We start from the raw sequence: 21,360 nt of genomic DNA on the forward strand, positions 1-21,360 counted from the left end.
CCAGCCGCCTGAAAATAGCAGGAGTTAAGAGCTTTCTGGCTAACGCCGGTTTATAAAGCTCTTAACTACTGTACCCTAAAGTACACTAACACCCATAAACTACCTATGTACCCCTAAACCGAGGTCCCCCCACATCGCCGACACTCGATTAAAATTTTTAACCCCTAATCTGCCGACCGCCACCTACGTTATATTTATGTACCCCTAATCTGCTGCCCCTAACCCCGCCGACCCCTGTATTATATTTATTAACCCCTAACCTGCCCCCCACAACGTCGCCGCCAGCTACTTAAAATAATTAACCCCTAATCTTCCGACCGCAAAGCGCCGCCACCTACGTTATCCCTATGTACCCCTAATCTGCTACCCCTAACACCGCCGACCCCTATATTATATTTATTAACCCCTAATCTGCCCCCCACAACGTCGCCGACACCTGCCTACACTTATTAACTCCTAATCTGCCGAGCGGACCTGAGCGCTACTATAATAAAGTTATTAACCCCTAACCCGCCTCACTAACCCTATCATAAATAGTATTAACCCCTAATCTGCCCTCCCTAACATCGCCGACACCTAACTTCAATTATTAACCCCTAATCTGCCGACCGGAGCTCACCGCTATTCTAATAAATGGATTAACCCCTAAAGCTAAGTCTAACCCTAACACTAACACCCCCCTAAGTTAAATATAATTTACATCTAACGAAATAAATTAACTCTTATTAAATAACTTATTCCTATTTAAAGCTAAATACTTACCTGTAAAATAAATCCTAATATAGCTACAATATAAATTATAATTATATTATAGCTATTTTAGGATTAATATTTATTTTACAGGCAACTTTGTAATTATTTTAACCAGGTACAATAGCTATTAAATAGTTAAGAACTATTTAATAGTTACCTAGTTAAAATAATAACAAATTTACCTGTAAAATAAATCCTAACCTAAGTTATAATTAAACCTAACACTACCCTATCAATAAAATAATTAAATAAACTACCTACAATTACCTACAATTAACCTAACACTACACTATCAATAAATTAATTAAACACAATTCCTACAAATAACTACAATTAAATAAACTAGCTAAAGTACAAAAAATAAAAAAGAACTAAGTTACAGAAAATAAAAAAATATTTACAAACATAAGAAAAATATTACAACAATTTTAAACTAATTACACCTACTCTAAGCCCCCTAATAAAATAACAAAGCCCCCCAAAATAAAAAATTCCCTACCCTATTCTAAATTAAAAAAGTTACAAGCTCTTTTACCTTACCAGCCCTGAACAGGGCCCTTTGCGGGGCATGCCCCAAGAATTTCAGCTCTTTTGCCTGTAAAAAAAAACATACAATACCCCCCCCCCAACATTACAACCCACCACCCACATACCCCTAATCTAACCCAAACCCCCCTTAAATAAACCTAACACTAATCCCCTGAAGATCTTCCTACCTTGTCTTCACCATCCAGGTATCACCGATCCGTCCTGGCTCCAAGATCTTCATCCAACCCAAGCGGGGGTTGGCGATCCATAATCCGGTCCAGAAGAGGCTCCAAAGTCTTCCTCCTATCCGGCAAGAAGAGGACATCCGGACCGGCAAACATCTTCTCCAAGCGGCATCTTCGATCTTCTTCCATCAGGAGCGAAGCAGCAGGATCCTGAAGACCTCCAGCGCGGAACATCCATCCGGACCGACGACTGAACGACGAATGACTGTTCCTTTAAGGGACGTCATCCAAGATGGCGTCCCTCGAATTCCGATTGGCTGATAGGATTCTATCAGCCAATCGGAATTAAGGTAGGAATTTTCTGATTGGCTGATGGAATCAGCCAATCAGACTCTAGTCCAATCCGATTGGCCGATCCAATCAGCCAATCAGATTGAGCTCGCATTCTATTGGCTGATCGGAACAGCCAATAGAATGCGAGCTCAATCTGATTGGCTGATTGGATCAGCCAATCGGATTGAACTTGATTCTGATTGGCTGATTCCATCAGCCAATCAGAAAATTCCTACCTTAATTCCGATTGGCTGATAGAATCCTATCAGCCAATCGGAATTCGAGGGACGCCATCTTGGATGACGTCCCTTAAAGGAACAGTCATTCGTCGTTCAGTCGTCGGTCCGGATGGATGTTCCGCGCTGGAGGTCTTCAGGATCCTGCCGCTTCGCTCCGGATGGAAGAAGATCGAAGATGCCGCTTGGAGAAGATGTTTGCCGGTCCGGATGTCCTCTTCTTGCCGGATAGGAGGAAGACTTTGGAGCCTCTTCTGGACCGGATTATGGATCGCCAACCCCCGCTTGGGTTGGATGAAGATCTTGGAGCCAGGACGGATCGGTGATACCTGGATGGTGAAGACAAGGTAGGAAGATCTTCAGGGGATTAGTGTTAGGTTTATTTAAGGGGGGTTTGGGTTAGATTAGGGGTATGTGGGTGGTGGGTTGTAATGTTGGGGGGGGGGGTATTGTATGTTTTTTTTTACAGGCAAAAGAGCTGAAATTCTTGGGGCATGCCCCGCAAAGGGCCCTGTTCAGGGCTGGTAAGGTAAAAGAGCTTGTAACTTTTTTAATTTAGAATAGGGTAGGGAATTTTTTATTTTGGGGGGCTTTGTTATTTTATTAGGGGGCTTAGAGTAGGTGTAATTAGTTTAAAATTGTTGTAATATTTTTCTTATGTTTGTAAATATTTTTTTATTTTCTGTAACTTAGTTCTTTTTTATTTTTTGTACTTTAGCTAGTTTATTTAATTGTATTTATTTGTAGGAATTGTGTTTAATTAATTTATTGATAGTGTAGTGTTAGGTTAATTGTAGGTAATTGTAGGTAGTTTATTTAATTATTTTATTGATAGGGTAGTGTTAGGTTTAATTATAACTTAGGTTAGGATTTATTTTACAGGTAAATTTGTTATTATTTTAACTAGGTAACTATTAAATAGTTCTTAACTATTTAATAGCTATTGTACCTGGTTAAAATAATTACAAAGTTGCCTGTAAAATAAATATTAATCCTAAAATAGCTATAATATAATTATAATTTATATTGTAGCTATATTAGGATTTATTTTACAGGTAAGTATTTAGCTTTAAATAGGAATAAGTTATTTGATAAGAGTTAATTTATTTCGTTAGATAAATATTATATTTAACTTAGGGGGGTGTTAGTGTTAGGGTTAGACTTAGCTTTAGGGGTTAATCCATTTATTAGAATAGCGGTGAGCTCCGATCGGAAGATTAGGGGTTAATAATTGAAGTTAGGTGTCGGCGATGTTAGGGAGGGCAGATTAGGGGTTAATACTATTTATGATAGGGTTAGTGAGGCGGATTAGGGGTTAATAACTTTATTATAGTAGCGCTCAGGTCCGCTCGGCAGATTAGGGGTTAATAAGTGTAGGCAGGTGTCGGCGACGTTGTGGGGGGCAGGTTAGGGGTTAATAAATATAATATAGGGGTCGGCGGTGTTAGGGGTAGCAGATTAGGGGTACATAGGGATAACGTAGGTTGCGGCGGTTTACGGAGCGGCAGATTAGGGGTTAAAAAAAATATGCAGGGGTCAGCGATAGCGGGGGCGGCAGATTAGGGGTTAATAAGTGTAAGGTTAGGGGTGTTTAGACTCGGGGTACATGTTAGAGTGTTAAGTGCAGACGTAGGAAGGGTTACCGCATAGGAAACAATGGGGCTGCGTTAGGAGCTGAACGCTGCTTTTTTGCAGGTGTTAGGTTTTTTTTCAGCTCAAACAGCCCCATTGTTTCCTATGGGAGAATCGTGCACGAGCACGTTTTTGAGGCCGGCCGCGTCCGTAAGCAACTCTGGTATCGAGAGTTGCATTTGCGGTAAAAATGCTCTACGCTCCTTTTTTGGAGCCTAACGCAGCATTTGTTTGAACTCTCGATACCAGAGTTAATTTTATGGTGCGGCCAGAAAAAAGCCAGCGGAGCGTTAACAGACCTTTTACCGCCGAACTCCAAATCTAGGCCTGAGTGAAATACATTTATGTGTAATAATTTAAGGTTTCAGTATTGTGGGTCTCATTTAATAAAGCCCAGACGGACAATGTTGACTTCTGCAAACCGGTCTGCCCGGGATCTCAGAAAGCGGGCAGCAATATGTTACCGGTATTTAACATTACACAAGCCTGTGCTTGTGCCATACTGCCCCTGCTCACGCTAGCCCAATGGCGCTGGAGTAGGGGCTGCCAATCACAACGGGCGAATATGTCCGGGTGATTTTAATCAACCACATAAAAGTTTGGAAGCAGTGGTCTGATGACTGCTGCCTCCTAACTTTCGGCTGCAGGCTCGCTCATGTAAGCCTGTAACAAAGGGCCTCCAAAGCTGCATACGCAGCTTGATAAAAAGACCCCTTTGTGACTAAACAAAAATAGTATAGCATAGAACAGGGGTATGCAAACTACAACCTGGGGCCAAATGAGGCATGCCACCTGTTTTTGTATGGATCTAGAGCTAAAAATGGTTTTTACATTTTCAAAGGGACACTAGAGTCAAAAATTAAACTTTCATGAGTCAGATAGACGTGTTAAAAACCTTTCCAATTTTCTTCCATTATATGCATATTTACTGAGCAGCAGCTCATACTGATCTTGTGCCAGAATTAACAGTATATAGATATGTGTTTTGTGATCGGATGATAAAACTAACTAACATTTGTCAGGAAAAAAAGTCTGCTAGTATTAAATGCAAATTACTGTTTCATTGTCTTTTTATTATGCATTTGTTGATTATGCAGCTCTACTGCATTTAAAAGTCTACTCCAGAAGAGTTATTGTTTAAAAAGATAGATAATCCCTTTATTACCCATTTCCCAGTTTTGCGTTACCAACACGGTTATATTAATACACTTTTACCTCTGTGATTACCTTGTTTCTAAGCCTCTGCAGACTGCCCCCTTATCGCAGTTCTTTTGACAGACTTGCATTTTAGCCAGTGTGACTCAAATAACTCCACAGGAGTGAGAACAGTGTTATCTATATGACACACATGAACTAGCAGTGCCTAACTGTCAAAAACTGTCAAAATGCACTGAGATCAGAGGCAGTTCAACAGCTTAGAAATTAGCATATGAGCCTACCTAGGTTTAGCTTTCCACAAAGAATACCAACACCTAGATTACGAGTCTTGCATTAGCCTTAAAAAGCAGCGTTGAGAGGTCCCAACGCTGCTTTTTAACGCCCGCTGGTATTATGAGTCTGGCAGGTACAGGTGTACCGCTCACTTTTCTTCCGCGACTCGAGCATACCACAAATCCCCTTACGTCAATTGCGTATCTTATCTTTTTAATGGGATTTGCCTAAAGCCAGTATTACGAGTCTTGGAGAAAGTGAGTGGTACACCCTCTCCTGTCAAGACTCCTAACGCATTTAAAAGTCAGTAGTTAAGAGTTTCATGGGCTAACGCCGTAACATAAAACTCTTAACTAAAGTGCTAAAAAGTACACTAACACCCATAAACTATCTATTAACCCCTAAACTGAGGCCCCCCCACATTGCAAACACTTAAATAAAGTTTTTAACCCCTAATCTGCCGACCGGACATCGCCGCCACTTAAATAAATATATTAACCCCTAAACCACCGCACTCCCTCCTTGCAAACACTAGTTTAATTTTATTTACCCCTAATCTGCCGTCCCTAACATCGCCGACACCTACCTACATTTATTAACCCCTAATCTGCCGCCCCCAACGTCACCACAGCTATATTAAAGGTATTAACCCCTAAACCTAAGTCTAACCCTAACCCTAACACCCCCTAACTTAAATATAATTTAAATAAATATAAATAAAATCAATACAATTAATTAAATTATTCCTATTTAAAACTAAATACTTACCTATAAAATAAACCCTAAGATAGCTACAATATAACTAATACTTACATTGTAGCTATCTCAGGGTTTATTTTACAGGCAACTTTGTATTTATTTTAACTAGGTACAGTAGTTAACTGTAATAACTACTATTTAATAACTACCTAGCTAAAATAAGTACAAATGTACCTGTAAAATAAACCCTAAACTAAGTTACAATTACACCTAACACTACACTATAATTAAATTAATTCCCTAAACTAACTACAATTAATTACAATTAAATTAAATAAACTAAAGTACGAAAAACAACAAACACTAAATTACAGAAAATAAAAAAATTATTACAAGAATTTTAAACTAATTACACCTACTCTAATCCCCCTAATAAAATAAAAAATACCCCCAAAATAATAAAATTCCCTACCCTATACTAAATTACAAATAGTCCTTAAAAGGGCCTTTTGCGGGGCATTGCCCCAAAGTAATCAGCTCTTTTAAAAAAAAAGACAATACCCCCCCCAATATTAAAACCCACCACCCACATACCCAACCCTACTCTAAAACCCACCCAATCCCCCCTTAATAAAACACTAACCCCTTGAAGATCACCCTACCTTGAGACGTCTTCACCCAGCCGGGCACAAGTGATCCTCCAGAGGGGCCAAAGTCTTCATCCGATCCGGGCAGAAGAGGACATCCAGACGGCCAGAAGTCTTCATCCAGACTGCATCTTCTATCTTCATCCAAACGGAGTGGGTCCATCTTCAATCCAGCCAACGCGGAGCATCCTCTTCAAACGAAGTCCAACTGAAGAATGAAGGTTCCTTTAAATGATGTCATCCAAGATGGCATCCCTTCAATTCCGATTGGCTGATAGCATTCTATCAGCCAATCGGAATTAAGGTAGGAAATATCCTATTGACTGATGCAATCAGCCAATAGAATTGAGCTAGCATTGTATTGGCTGATTGGAACAGCCAATAGAATGCGAGCTCAATCCTATTGGCTGATTGGATCAGCCAATAGGATTGAACTTCAATTCTATTGGCTGATTGCATCAGCCAATAGGATTTTTCCTACCTTAATTCCGATTGGCTGATAGAATCCTATCAGCCAATCGGAATTGAAGGGACGCCATCTTGGATGACGTCATTTAAAGGAACCTTCATTCTTCAGTTGGACTTTGTTTGAAGAGGATGCTCCGCGTCAGCTGGATTGAAGATGGACCCGCTCCGCTCCGGATGGATGAAGATAGAAGATGCCGCCTGGATGAAGTCTTCTGGCCGTCTGGAGGTCCTCTTCTGCCCGGATCGGATGACGACTTTGGCCCCTCTGGAGGACCGCTTGTGCCCGGCTGAGTGAAGACGTCTCAAGGTAGGGTGATCTTCAAGGGGTTAGTGTTAGGTTTTATTAAGGGGGGGTTGGGTGGGTTTTAGAGTAGATTTGGGTGTGTGGGTGGTGGGTTTTAATGTTGGGTGGGGTATTGTATTTTTTTTTACAGGTTAAAGAGCTGATTACTTTGGGGCAATGCCCCGCAAAAGGCCCTTTTAAGGGCTATTTGTAATTTAGTATAGGGTAGGGAATTTTATTATTTTGGGGGTATTTTTTATTTTATTAGGGGGATTAGAGTAGGTGTAATTAGTTTTAAAAAAAAATAATTATTTTTTTAATTTCTGTAATTTAGTGTTTGTTGTTTCTCATACTTTAGTTTATTTAATTTAATTGTAATTAATTGCAGTTAATTTAGGGAATTAATTTAATTAGAGTGTAGTGATAGGTGTAATTGTAACTTAGGTTATGGTTTATTTTACAGGTAAATTTGTATTTATTTTAGCTAGGTAGTTATTAAATAGTTAATAACTATTTAATAACTATTCTACCTAGTTAAAATAAATACAAACTTGCCTGTAAAATAAATATAAATCCTGAGATAGCTACAATGTAACTATTAGTTATATTGTAGCTATCTTAGGATTTATTTTATAGGTAAGTATTTAGTTTTAAATAGGATTAATTTATTTAATTGTAGTAATTTTATTAAGATTATTTTAAATTATATTTAAATTAGGGGGGGTGTTAGGGTTAGGAGTAGACTTAAGTTTAGGGGTTAATATATTTATTATAGTGGCGGCGACGTTGGGGGCGGCAGATTAGGGGTTAATAATTGTAGTTAGGTTGCGGTGACGTTGGGGGCGGCAGATTTGGGGTTAATAAATATAATGTAGATGTCGGCGATGTTGGGGGCAGCAGATTAGGGGTTCATTAGTATAATGTAGGTGGCGGCGGTGTCCGGAGCGGCAGATTAGGGGTTAATAATATAATGTAGGTGTCGGCAATGTCGGGGCAGCAGATTAGGGGTTAATAAGTGTAAGGTTAGGGGTGTTTAGACTCGGGGTTCATGTTAGGGTGTTAGGTGTAGACGTAAAATGTATTTTCCCATAGGAAACAATGGGGCTGCGTTAGGAGCTGAACGCAGCTTTTTTGCAGGTGTTTTTTTTCAGACAGCTCAGTCCCATTGTTTCCTATGGGGAAATTGTGCACAAGCACGTTTAGCTAGCTCACCGCTGACTTAAGCAATGCTGGTATTGAGGTAAGATGTGGAGCTAAATTTTGCTCTCCGCTCACTTTTTAGAGGCTAACGCCGGGTTGAAAAAAACCTGTAATACCAGTGCTGTCTTAAAGGGACACTGAACCCAATTTTTTTCTTTCCTGATTCAGCTAGAGCATGCAATTTGAAGCAACTTTCTAATTTACTCCTATTATCAATTTTTCTTCGTTCTCCTGCTATCTTTATTTAAAAAAGAAGGCATCTAAGCTTTTTTATAGGTTCAGAACTCTGGACAGCATTTTTTTATTGGTGGATGAATTTATCCACCAATCAGCAAGGATCGTGAAGATTTCGAAAGAATATGTCCCAAAAAATATCCTAAAAACCTGTGAAAAAAAAGGCCTACACAGAGGCCGAAACGCGTTGACATAACCATAGTGAGTATATTACCTATTTTTGATTCTATTTTGGGAATATATTTTGCAGTATTGTTTGCTTTTTTTCACAGGTTTTTAGGATATTTTTTGGGACATATTCTTTCGAAATCTTCACAATCTATATGGATAAAAGTATTCACCACCACATATAATCAGTCTACACCACAGTTTTTATTCCAGCTTTAATTCCAGTTTTTTTTCCACTTTTTTGGACAATATTCAGTGACTTTTCCATTTTTTTCACTCAATTTTTTTACACAGTTTTTCTCACATATTTTCACAAGGAATTTATTGCTTTTATCAATCACGGACAATTGGGATATGACTTTATAGGGTTATAGATTTGGATCTATATCGGAGCGTTCCTATAACTTTGATGCCAGGACATTACTCATTCGAAGACATTATACCCCTTGTGCTTTGAAGTTTTCAATATTGTTCTTATTTGTTATTTGTTTTTATTTATTTTTATTCATTGACTGTAACATGGATCCATGATTTTCTAATTTACATTCTTTATTAAATTATATTTATGTATATCACACACTAATTTATTACCACATCCACCTGTTACCTCAGCCTTAGTGGTGCTCGCCTCTCCACTGCATTTATTATCTACTTTTTGGGTCCACTATGGGACCTCCTGAGGGGAGCCCGAGGTATTTTGGAAACAGCGCAGGGTCTACTAATTACATTTTGATCATTATCATTCTGAAAGAAAATAATTTATCATTTAAGCATACATTTTGTGTTTTTTTTCGTAAAATGATGATGGTCCACAGTCCTCCATAACATTTGGAATTAATACCTAAGCAGATGGTCTACGTTACGGAAAGGGTGGGACAAATTTCTTTGTCAGTTCCTATTTAGCTGACACTGCAGCCTGAAGGACTTTCCTGCCAAAAGTTGCTTGCAAAGAAGCAAAAACATCAGAATGATACATTTTGGAAAAAGTATGCACAGAAGACTATGTGAAAGCATTGCAAATCTGCTCCAAAGATGCATAATTTTTAAAAGCCCACTATGTTACAACTTCTCTTGTAGAAGGATCTGGACACATTGAAGAAATAACAATTTCTTGATTGATATTTTCAGTAGAAACTACCTTAGGAAGGCCTGATTTGATCACTAAGGGATCAAAAGTGTCCTGATGGAGAGACTACTCTCTAGGATGGACCAATTGACTGCTGAGATAATCCATCTCCCAGTTGTGTACACCTGGTACGTTAATTCCAGAAAGGGAGAAATTATTTGCCTAAGACAGAGTCTCAAGACACTTCCTGAATGGTCAGTGGACTGCAGATACTCCCGTTGATTATTTATGTAGGCCACTGCAGTAATATTGTTCGACTGGAAATGGATAAACTTTTCCTCCTTCAATTGGGACCAGGTCTGTAGAGTCTGAAGAATCATTCAAAGTTGCAGAATGTTCATTGATAACCTTGCCTCTAGAGGAGACCAAACTCCTTGCCCTCTTTTGAGAAACCCAGACCGCCCCCTAGCCTGAGAGACTGGTGTCTGTCAGCACAATTGACCATGACTGATTAAGAAAGGATGCCCCAGTGGTCAAAGAAAGATTTTGTGTCCACAAGAAAAAGATTGTTTGACAGAGAAATCCAAAGCAATCTGCTATTCCAAAAGTAGATAATTCTTTGACCACTGAGGTAGCATAGACAAATAAAGAGGTCTTCCGTGAAGAGGGGCAAAAGAAACTGCCTCTGAATCAGTTATTATAAGAACCATCATCTCCATGCACTGAGCTACTGATGGAAATGGAGCCTTTTGTAGGGAGAGACACGTCCTCTTAATCTTTACTTTGCAAGTTCCATCAAAAACTAGATGCATAAGAATTCAGTCTATTATGACTCCTATAAATGCTACCCTTATAGCAGGATATATTGAGCTTTTAAGTACATTGATTCTCCGACCATTGTCTTGAAGATAAATAGAAGCTTGTAAGTATGAGTAATAGTTATTGACAGGGAATAGGCTTGCACTAGTATGTCGTCCAGTAATGTGTGTACATTATAGATCACATAAGAATGTGCTGAGGTGTACAGCTGCCTAAAGGTCTTTGCAAAAACACCTGCACATAAAATGTTTTAAAATCTGAAGCCTTAGTATTAAATAATTACAGCTCTGTGTATGTACAGCATGTAGTACTTTATTAGCAGAGGGTGTATAAACAGCACATGGTGCTTTATTAGCAGAGAGTTTAATATGGGTATAAAACTCAATAATAATAACCACAAAATATGCTGCCATAGCCTTGCTATTTATTATTATACTCAGAGATAAAGTAAGTAGGTTCTGAACAACATAGACAGTTTATAATTCCTTAAAGGAAGTCAAAGTGTGTGGTTAAATCACATGCACAATCTGAGGTAAATATCTCTTACAGAGTGTATTAACTTTACATAATTGAACAAGCTTGTAAAACACATGCAATGTATGTATAGGGAGGGTTATCAGGAAATGATTCCTCTAATGTGCTGTTTTACATGATTTTAGTGGGGATATCATGTTGTTCCATAGTGTGTACTGGCAGAATATGTAGAGATACCAGACATACAAAAACAATAAAATTGGTTGAAAAAGTTATACACTAAGCTTAATAAAACATCTATGACACATTTATTAAAACTGCATCACATGCTCCCAGGTTTCATAGCCTAGTGCAAGTAACTCCCTGGCAGTTTCTTTGTAAGGGGAAATGCTTTGAAAAATTAGTTATTCATTAAGTAGCTTTTAGAGAATACAGCCTTATAATTTCCTGAGCTGATTTCTACCTCAGCCCCTGAGTGGATAGTAAGGCCTAAGAAGCTGAGGGGGCGGAGCTACCACAATATAGAAACCATTTTACCTCACAGAAAGCTTGAATCCATTTTGAATGTTATAAAATAATATAATGTACATCAAGCATAATAAAATGATATAATGTGCACCAAGCATAATAAATACTCTTCCCTCATAACAACATGCTCCCCTGAACAACCAGAGTTTCCTCTATTGATCTGCTAACTGCACTGAGCAATTAACGGTTGTCGTAAAGGGCCAGGCACCTATTTTCTATAAGTGTCATAAATATTTCCCCAGAGCTGCCAGAGTGCTGTGAACTTGAAGTGCAACAGTGTTTCTTGGCCATGTCCCTGATAAGAATAGGGTTGGTATGGAATTGAAAAAAATAAAAAAGTGTGTCAGGAGGAGAGCAAGCTAAGTCCCCTGGCTATGCTGTACTTGTCAGAGTACCTACAAATAGCCTCTGGGCTGTGTGTGTGCTATGTAAAGTCCCTTACCTTACGCAGGACCCCTCTGTCAATTCCATTGCAATGCAGCTGCAGCAGTATCCAGTAGGCAACCCGTCCAGTGCAGGTATCGAGTACCACAGAGAATTGCAGTAGGATATACCTGTGTCCCTCAGGGGGAGGCTGGGGACGAGTCCCCACGATGCCTGAGGGTAGTTATGGCTGATGTCCCATTAGGGAAATATTGTGCACATAGCAGGGTATTCCTATGTCCGTGTATCATTCAGCTGCTGTGAAGTTTCTCTGCTATATTCTTTGTAAATGATACTCCCCATGGACTCTGGGTCTCACATTGATCAGAACTCCAATATTTAAATCTATAAGCAAGTAGCTGGAAAAACTCTATTCTCAACCTTCTCCTACGAGGCCAAGAACAAAACTAAGAGAGAGAAGGGAGGTGGGAGGGATTTTTAGCTCTGATATGGGTTCTTGACCTCCTCCTAGTGGCGGAAAATATATCCCATATGTTATGGAGGACTGTAGACCATCATCATTTTACAAAAGAAAATTAGAAAAGTTGAAACAGTCTCATCACAGCAGAATTTATTTACAAAAATAAAAATGGAAAATGAGGCTGCAATCAAATTAATTTCTGATTAGCATATTTGTTTGTTGTATATTTTTAATTTTGTCAGTAAAAAAATTTGTGGAAATTTGTTTTCTCTTGTTATTAAAGTACCTACATAATACATTCGATTTTGCCTGTTGGTGGCTAAATGAAGCCACCAATCAGCAATCGCTACCCAGGGTGCTGAACCAAAAATAGACCGGCTCCTAAGCTTACATTCCTGCTTTTCAAATAAAGATACCAAAGGAACAAAGAAAAATTGATAATAGGTGTAAATTAGAAAGTTGCTTAAAATTGTATGCGCTATCTGAATCATATCCCTTTAAATGTTAATAAAAGTTGGGAGTAGCACATTCTTTCCTGACCAGTCAGAGAGTTCTATTTCCATTAATTCCTCATGTAGAATGGATTCTGTTGTTACTCACGTGGAATCAGGATTCCCAAGGTTATGCTAAAGATCAGAAGGAAGAGGAGGACCGTTGTAATGATAAATATGGTGAAGAGGGACATCCGAGGTCTTTGAGAGGAACAGCTGTTACTCTGCAAAGGAACTAATACATAATGGAGATGAGAGGAGAGAGAAAATCAACAAGAAGCAGCCCCTACAGCCAAAATTCTGCATTTTATGTGAACATAATATAACTGCCCATTTGTTGTATCATTATATAGATATAACTTTATGTTTTATGTATAACTAGTAATACAGAAAATCATCTTCCTGTAACTTTTCTCATGTTCCCAAAGCTAATAATCTTTATTTATCTTTTACTTGCTAGTTTACCAATACACAAATGCACCTGTACATACAGCTGTAATAGTTAAATGGGCATTGTACTGTAGAATGTATTTAAAGTGAATGTAAATTTTAACGAATGGAAGCCCTGTTTTTAAAAATACTATTAAAAACAGGGGCACTTTCATTCATGAAAGTTTACATTGCAGCCGTTTTCTTTCATGTAGTTAGCAAGAGTCCATGAGCTAGAGACGTATTGGAATATACAATCCTACTAGGACGGGCAAAGTTTCCCAAACCTCAAAATGCCAATAAATACACCTCCCACCCAGTTTTAAAAACTTTGCCTCCTATGGAGGTGGTGACGTAAGTTTGCACTTGATTTTTATGTTTTCTTCTATGATAAGCGCTTCTAAGCATCCTGAAGCCAAATTCCTCTCAGAGTACAGTGTTTGTCAGAGGGATGCAAAGAGAGTATCGCCTATTTGATTTTATGGTTTCCCTTACGGGAAATCTTTTCAAGGGTTCTCTGTTATCGGTCATAGGGATTCATCTCCTACCTCCCTTTTCAGCTCAACGATATACACTTATATACCATTACCTCTGCTGATAGCTTTCAGTACTGGTTTGGCTATCTGATATATGTGGATGGGTGTCTTTCGGTAAGTATGTATCATTATTTAAGACACTCTCAGCTATGGTTTGGCTCTTTATGTATAAAGTTTTAAATATATGTATTTTTACCTATATTTGCCATGAGTCAGGTCTATCAGGCCCATTTATCAAGCTCCGTACGGAGCTTGAAGGGCCATGTTTCTGGCGAGTCTTCAGACTCGCCAGAAACACAACTTATGAAGCAGCGGTCTAAAGACTGCTGCTCCATAACCCTGTCCACCTGCTCTGAGTAGGCGGACAGGAATCGCCGGAAATCAACCCGATCGAATACGATCGGATTGATTGACACTTCCCTGCTGGTGGCCGATTGGCTGCGAGTCAGCAGGGGGCAGCGTTGCACCAGCAGCTATTGTGAGCTGCTGGTGCAATGTTAAATGCGGAGAGCGTATTGCTCTCCACATTTAGCGAGGTCTTGCGGACCTGATCCGCACTGCCGGATCAGGTCTGCAACACCTTTGATAAATTGGGGCCTATGTGTATTTTCCTTTGCAGTCTGGCAGTTTCGTTATGGGAATCATGTTTTAGGAAGTTTGTCTTACCTGGGGTATAGTCTTTTTTTCAATTTGACTTGTTTTTTCTTTGAAAAACTTGCGAGCAAATTAGGCTCCCGAGGGCGCAAAATGCTGTTATTTATTGCGTCATTCTTGGCACAAGAATTTTTTTTTCCACTAATGTGTGCCTGTAATGATGTAAGTTTGTCATTTCCTGCGTCTTAGTTGATGCTAGGTTGTTTGGCGCAAAATTGTTTTTGTTATGACGCGAGTTGGGTCATTTCCGGATGTTTGTGGGCGCCAAAAAATTTCTCAACTTCCTTTTGCGTCATGCATCATACTTGCCACCAAAAAAAATTAGTTTTATTTTACCTCACTTCCTATATGCTCCTTGCCTTCTTTATGCTCAGAGGGCTATGCTATTTTAGCATTTGCATTTTTTTTCTCATTCCTGAAACTGCTATATGTGGAAATAAGATATATCTATTTAAATTTTGTTTTTTGTTTTTTTACATTTTACAAGATGTCTCAATCTGATCCTGTCTCAGAAACTGTAGGAACCATGCTGCCTGAACACAGTTCTACCAAAGCTAAGTGTATCTGTTGTAAGCTAGTGGAGATTATATCTCCAGCTGTAGTGTGTCATGATAAGCTTTTGCATGCAGAAAAGGTTTCTATTAGTGCTAGTACAGTATATGTTGTTCCTTCAACATCTAAAGTACATGATATCCCTGTTGATATGAAACATTATATTGCTGATGTGATACAGAAGGCTATGGCTGCTATACCGCCTTCAAGTAAACTTAAATGGTCTTTTAAAACTTCTCATAATACTGATGAAATTTGTAATGACCGGCAACATACTGTTATATCCTCCTCTGATGAGGATATCTCTGACTCAGAAGATCCTACTTCAGACATTGACACTGATAAATCATCTTATCTTTTTAAGATTGAGTATATTCGTTCTTTGTTTAAAGAAGTGTTGATAACTTTGGATATTGAGGAGTCTGGTCATCTTGATAATAAATCCAGTAAACGTTTAAATTCTGTCTATAAACCTCCTGAGGTTTTTCCTGTTCCTGATGCTATTTCTGATGTGATTGCTAAGGAATGGTCTAAGCCTGGTACTTCTTTTGTTCCTTCTTCAAGGTTTAAAAAGTTGTATCATTTGCCAGTGGCTAAATTAGAGTTTTGGGAAAAAGTCCCTAAGGTTGATGGGACTATTTCTACTCTTGCTAAACGTACTACTATTCCTATGGAAGATAGTACTTCTTTTAAGGATCCTTTAGATAGGAAGATTGAATCTTATCTAATGAAAGCTTATTTGCATTCTGGCTATATTCTCAGACTTGCCATTTCTATGGCTGATGTTGTGGCTGCATCAACTTTTTAATTGGATAGATTAGCACAACGGGAAAAAGACTCTGATTTGCTTAGCATTGTTTGTTTGCTTCAACATGCTAATCATTTTATCTGTGATTCAATTTTTGATATCATCAAGATTAATGTTAAATCTATGTCTTTGGCTATTTTAGCTAGAAGAGCTTTATAGCTCAAATCATGGAATGCTGACATGGTATCTAAATATAGGTTAGTATCTCTATCATTCCAGGGTAATAATTTGTTTGGTTCCCAGTTTGATTCTATTATTTCCACTATTACTGGGGGAATGGAGTTTTTTTTGCCGCAAATCTAAAGCTTCTAATCAGGTTCATTCCTTTCATCAGAATAGAGAACAGAAAACCACTCTTTCCCCTAAAGACTCTGGCTCCAATTGGAAGCCATCCTCAAGTTGGAATAAATCCAAGCCTTATAAGAAACCAAAGCCCCCAAGACTGTATGAAGGTGCAGCCCTCGATCCAGTTCTGCTGGTGGGGGGAAGATTGAAATTATTTCAAGACGTTTGGGCAGGTTCCATTCAGAATCATTGGATTCAGAATATTGTCTCTCAGGGGTATCGAATAGGTTTCAGAATAAGACCTCCTGTGAGAAGATTTTTTCTCTCTCACGTTCCAACAAATGCTGTGAATGCTCAGGCTTTTCTGAAGTGTGTTTCAGATCTAGAACTTTTTAGGAGTAATTGTACCAGTTCCAATTCTGGAACAGGGTCTGGGTTTTTATTCAAATCTATTCATTGTCGGAAGAAGGAAAATTCTTTCAGACCAGTTCTGGATCTGAAGTTTTTGAATCAATTTGTAAGGGTCCCAGCTTTCAAGATGGTGACTATAAGGACTATTTTGCCTTTTGTTCAGCCTTTTGTTCAGCAAGGTCATTACATGTCCTCAATAGACTTTCAGGATGTGTATATTTACATTCCGATTCATCCAGACCACTATTGGTTTCTGAGATTCTCTTTTCTAGACAAGCATTACCAATGTGTTGCTCTTCCATTTGGGCTAGCAGCAGCTCCAAGAACCTTTTTGAAAGGTTCTCGGTGCCCTTCTATCTGTAATCAGAGAGTAGGGTATTGCGGTGTTTCCTTATTTGGACGATATCTTGGTACTGGCTCAATCTTTTCATTTAGCAGAATCTCACATGAATCAACTTGTGTTGTTTCCTCAAAGACATGGTTGGAGGATCAATTTACCAAAGAGTTATTTGATTCCTCAGACAAAGGTCACCTTAGATTCAGTGTCTATGACTCTGTCTTTAACAGACAAGAGACGAATGAAATTGGTTTCTGCCTGTCGAAACCTTCAGTCTCGATCATTCCCTTCAGTGGCTATGTGCATGGAAGTTTTAGGTCTCATGACTGCAGTATCGGACGCGATCTATCTACTGTTTGGCAGCAAACAGAAAGACTGGGAACACGGTTCCCATGGACCGCAATGTAAAGGCACTTTTCAGTGCCATTGTTTTTCTAACACCCCACACCTGCCAACTTTACAATCAAAATACTGCCTAGTGCAGTTATTTTATTCAAAAATAAAAATGGTACAATTGTTATTTCTTAATAATACAGTATACACTTTACTGTATTTTGGGGGCATATTTATAAATAAAATTTATAAAATCTGATCTCAGGTTAATTTTATAAGCTCTAATTGCTACCGTGAGCTTGCGGTCGCAAACAGCCACTTTTAATGGCTTGTTATTTATCGCACGCCCCCCAAAAAAACGGGCAAATTTGCCCATTTGCAGGCACGTGATAAATTAGTGCTCCACTTGTTATAAAGCCCTTAATGTGTTGCTGAGGATCCTTTTTACCTGCTGGAATGTATTACATTGTTTAGAGATATCTATTTTAAATAGCTGCTTTTGCCTGGTGAAACCACCATCTATACTGAAAATATGAATACTGCAGTATTGTCTAGAAAAGTTAAGTGAAAGAGAGACAGCAGCAGCAGCAGAAATCAACCTCCCAATGTGAAGTTTTTCCCAGTGCAGGGAATACGATGAACTCTTATTAGCTACCTTTCCTTGTTTATTTTGCCCTCTTACTTCTAATTTAAAGAAACTTAAAAAGACAGTAAAGTCATAGTTAGACATTCATGATTTAGCAGAGCATACAATTTTTAACAAGTTTATCCTTTGCTAAAAGGTTCATCTAGGTAAGATCAGGAGCAGCAAAGAACCTAGGTTCTAGCTGCTGATTGGTGGCTGCATATATATACTGATTATCATTGGCTCACTCATGTGTTTAGTTAAAAACCAGTAGTGATTTGCTGCTCCTTCAACAAATGATATCAAGAGAATAAATCAAGTTTGAAAATAGAAGTAAATTGTACGTTCTACCTAAGTCATGAAAGAAAAAATTTAGTTTTCATGTCCCTTTAACTTTTTTCCCATTTACTTTTAATATTACCACTTGCTTATTTGACTCCTCTGTGACTGCTTATTTACTCATATCACCTGTTTTTTTCTATGCTGTCATTGTGGGTGGCACAGCCAAGAAAAATTCCTAAAAACAGAGAGCACTCCCACAGAAGGCATAGGTTCAGACAGTTCTTGTTGCTACAAGGTACAAGGCACTGTGTGTCTGTGAAGCAGGGAGCGGGAGAGAATGCTAAAGGATTCAGTAGTTTGACTCTGCAATATTCTGCACAGTGATTGCTTGATAAGTGTAGAAGCTCATTATTATATAACCCTAACTTGTTATTCAGTTGGGATGTCGCTATACTGCAAGAGAAAGCACATTTTGTTAATAAAACAAATATTTTAAATGCTTTTAAAACATTTATTTTTTCTTTTGTAATCTAGTACCTCACTGCTTTACAACATATGTATATATATATATAAAACATTATTTTATTGTCCCTTTTTTTTAGTGCAAGTTTACCACTTTTAGCAGTGCTGACTGGACAGGTTGATTGAGTGGTCTCTGTATCCACAGGGGGCACTGGAAACAAGAGCTCTGACATTTGATCAAAGACAGGATTGCAAAACCTCATCTGTATAAAGAAGGATAAAAGAGGTCATGGGAAGAGAATACCAGTTGAAAGTAGAAAGCAAACAAATTTGTATGATTATGTGATTTACTTTAAAAGCTCGATATTTGTTTAGAACAGATAGGAGTTTTGATAACTCTGTTAAAGGAATACTCAGGTCAAAATTAAACTTTCATGATTCAGAACATGCAATTTTTTAACAAATTTCCAATTAACTTCCATTAAAGGGACAGTCAACACCAGAATTTTTGTTGTTTAAAAAGAAAGATAATACCTTTATTACCCATTCCCCAGTTTTGCACAACCAACACAGTTATATTAATATACTTTTTACCTCTGTAATTATCTTGTATCTAAGCTTCTGCTGACTGTCCCTTATTTCAGTTCTTTTGACAGACATGCAGTTTAGCCAATCAGTGCTCAGTCCTAGGTCACTTTACGTGCATGAGCTCAATGTTATCTATATGAAACATGTGAACTAATGCCCTCTAGTGGTCAAAATGTATTCAGATTAGAGGCAGTCTTCAAGGTCTAAGAAATTAGCATATGAACCTCCTAGTTTTAGCTTTCAACTAAGAATACCAAGAGAACAAAGCAAAATTGGTGATAAAAGTAAATTGGGAAGTTGTTTAAAATTGCATGCCCTATTTAAATCATGAAAGTTTTTTTTGGACTTGACTGTCCCTTTAACAAAATGTGCACAGTCTTTTTATATTTACACTTTTTGAGTCACCAGCTCCTATTGAGCATGTTCAAGAATTCACAGAATATACATATATGCATTTGTGATTGGCTGATGGCTGTCACATGATACAGTAGGAGTGGAAATATACATAACTTTAAAATTTGTTAGAAAATAAATCTACTACTCATTTGAAGTTCGGACCAGGGCCTCTATTTAACAAAGTCTGGCGGACCTGATCCGACAGTGCAGATCAGGTTCGCCAGACCTCGCTGAATACGGAGAGCAATACGCTCTCCGTATTCAGCATTGCACCAGCAACTCACAAGAGCTGCTGGTGCAATGCCGCCCCTGCAGACTTGCGGCCAATGGGCTGCCAGCAGGGAGGTGTCAATCAACCCGATCGTACTTGATCGGGTTGAATTCCGGCGATGTCTGTCCTCCTGCTCAGAGCAGGCGGACATGTTATGGAGTAGCGGTATCTATCAAGCTCTATTCGGAGCTTGATAGATAGGCCCCAAAGGGGTAGATTTACCAATCAGCGGATGCTGCTATCTACCCACATATTTTGCGGCTCACCGGAAATGTAAGTTAAGAAGCAGTGGTCATAAAACCGCTGCTCCTTAACTCGTCCGCCACCTCTGAGGCGACGGAAAGCAATCTGGCCAATCGGATACGATCGGGTTGATTGTCACCCCCTGCTAGTGGTCGATTGGCCGCAAATCTGCAGGGGGTGGCATTGCACAAGCATTTCACAAGGATGTGTGGCGGACCTTGTTATATCTACCCCTAGGTGCTTTTGCATTGTCTTTTAATCATGTAATTGTTGTTTATGCAAATCTACTGTATTTACTGGTTCTTTAATGAAAATGACTATCTGTAACAATCTGATGTTGAATGAGTGGCCCCTAGGAAACAACATAGATATTTTCAGATAAGGAATTATTTAACAACTGGAATTTTGTGTTTTTTCTCACCTCTTCCTCGGATCCCTGAAATTTGGAGATTCTGTTATTTTCAGAGCTGGCCTCTTCCTGCCGCACAAGTCTAGAGTCTCCTGCACGCTCTAGTTTATGGTTTGAGGAACGCAGATTTGACCATCCTCGAATATGACGCATGATGGTAGAGAGATAGGGTTGCCACCTTTTCTGGAAAAAAAATACCTGCAATGCTCATTAGCATACATTTGCATAAATAATGATATAGCATATATTAGGAACTAAAGCTACTAGCCTGCTAGGATAGGTGGAGCTGTGGTTTATAAATGTATCCACCGTGTTGCCTGTCTGTACAAGTTGTTGTTGTGGTAGAGGGAAGAGGAGGATTCATAGGGGCATATATATCAAGCTCCGAATGGAGCTTGATGCCCCGTGTCTCTGGCAGGCCTGCAGGCTCGCCAGAAACAGTAGTTATGAAGCAGCGGTCACAAAGACCGCTGCTCCATAACCTGTCCGCCTGCTCTGAGCAGCCGGACAGACATCGCCACAATACAACCCGATCGAGTACGATCGGGTTGATTGACACCCCCCAGCTGGCGGCCCATTGGCCGCGAGTCTGCAGGGGGCGGCGTTGCACCAGCAGCTCTTGTGAGCTGCTGGTGCAATGCTGAATACGGCGAGCGTATTGCTCGCCGTATTCAGCGAGGTCTGTCAGACCTGATCTGCACTGTCGGATCAGGTCCAACA

General features: G+C 39.0%; 1 protein-coding gene across 1 annotated transcript in view; it reads right to left on the reverse strand.

The window, feature by feature from the left end:
• MFRP (membrane frizzled-related protein) overlaps window positions 1–20,793 on the reverse strand; it is a 43,525-nt gene extending 22,732 nt beyond the window's left edge. Inside the window, 3 exon segments of the mRNA XM_053691145.1 lie at window positions 13,129–13,254; window positions 18,885–18,996; window positions 20,653–20,793. Coding sequence (XP_053547120.1) covers window positions 13,129–13,254; window positions 18,885–18,996; window positions 20,653–20,793 — 379 coding nt within the window.
• Window positions 20,794–21,360: the final 567 nt, after the last annotated feature.

Source organism: Bombina bombina, chromosome 8 (assembly GCF_027579735.1).
Source record: "Bombina bombina isolate aBomBom1 chromosome 8, aBomBom1.pri, whole genome shotgun sequence".
Lineage (NCBI taxonomy): Eukaryota > Metazoa > Chordata > Amphibia > Anura > Bombinatoridae > Bombina > Bombina bombina.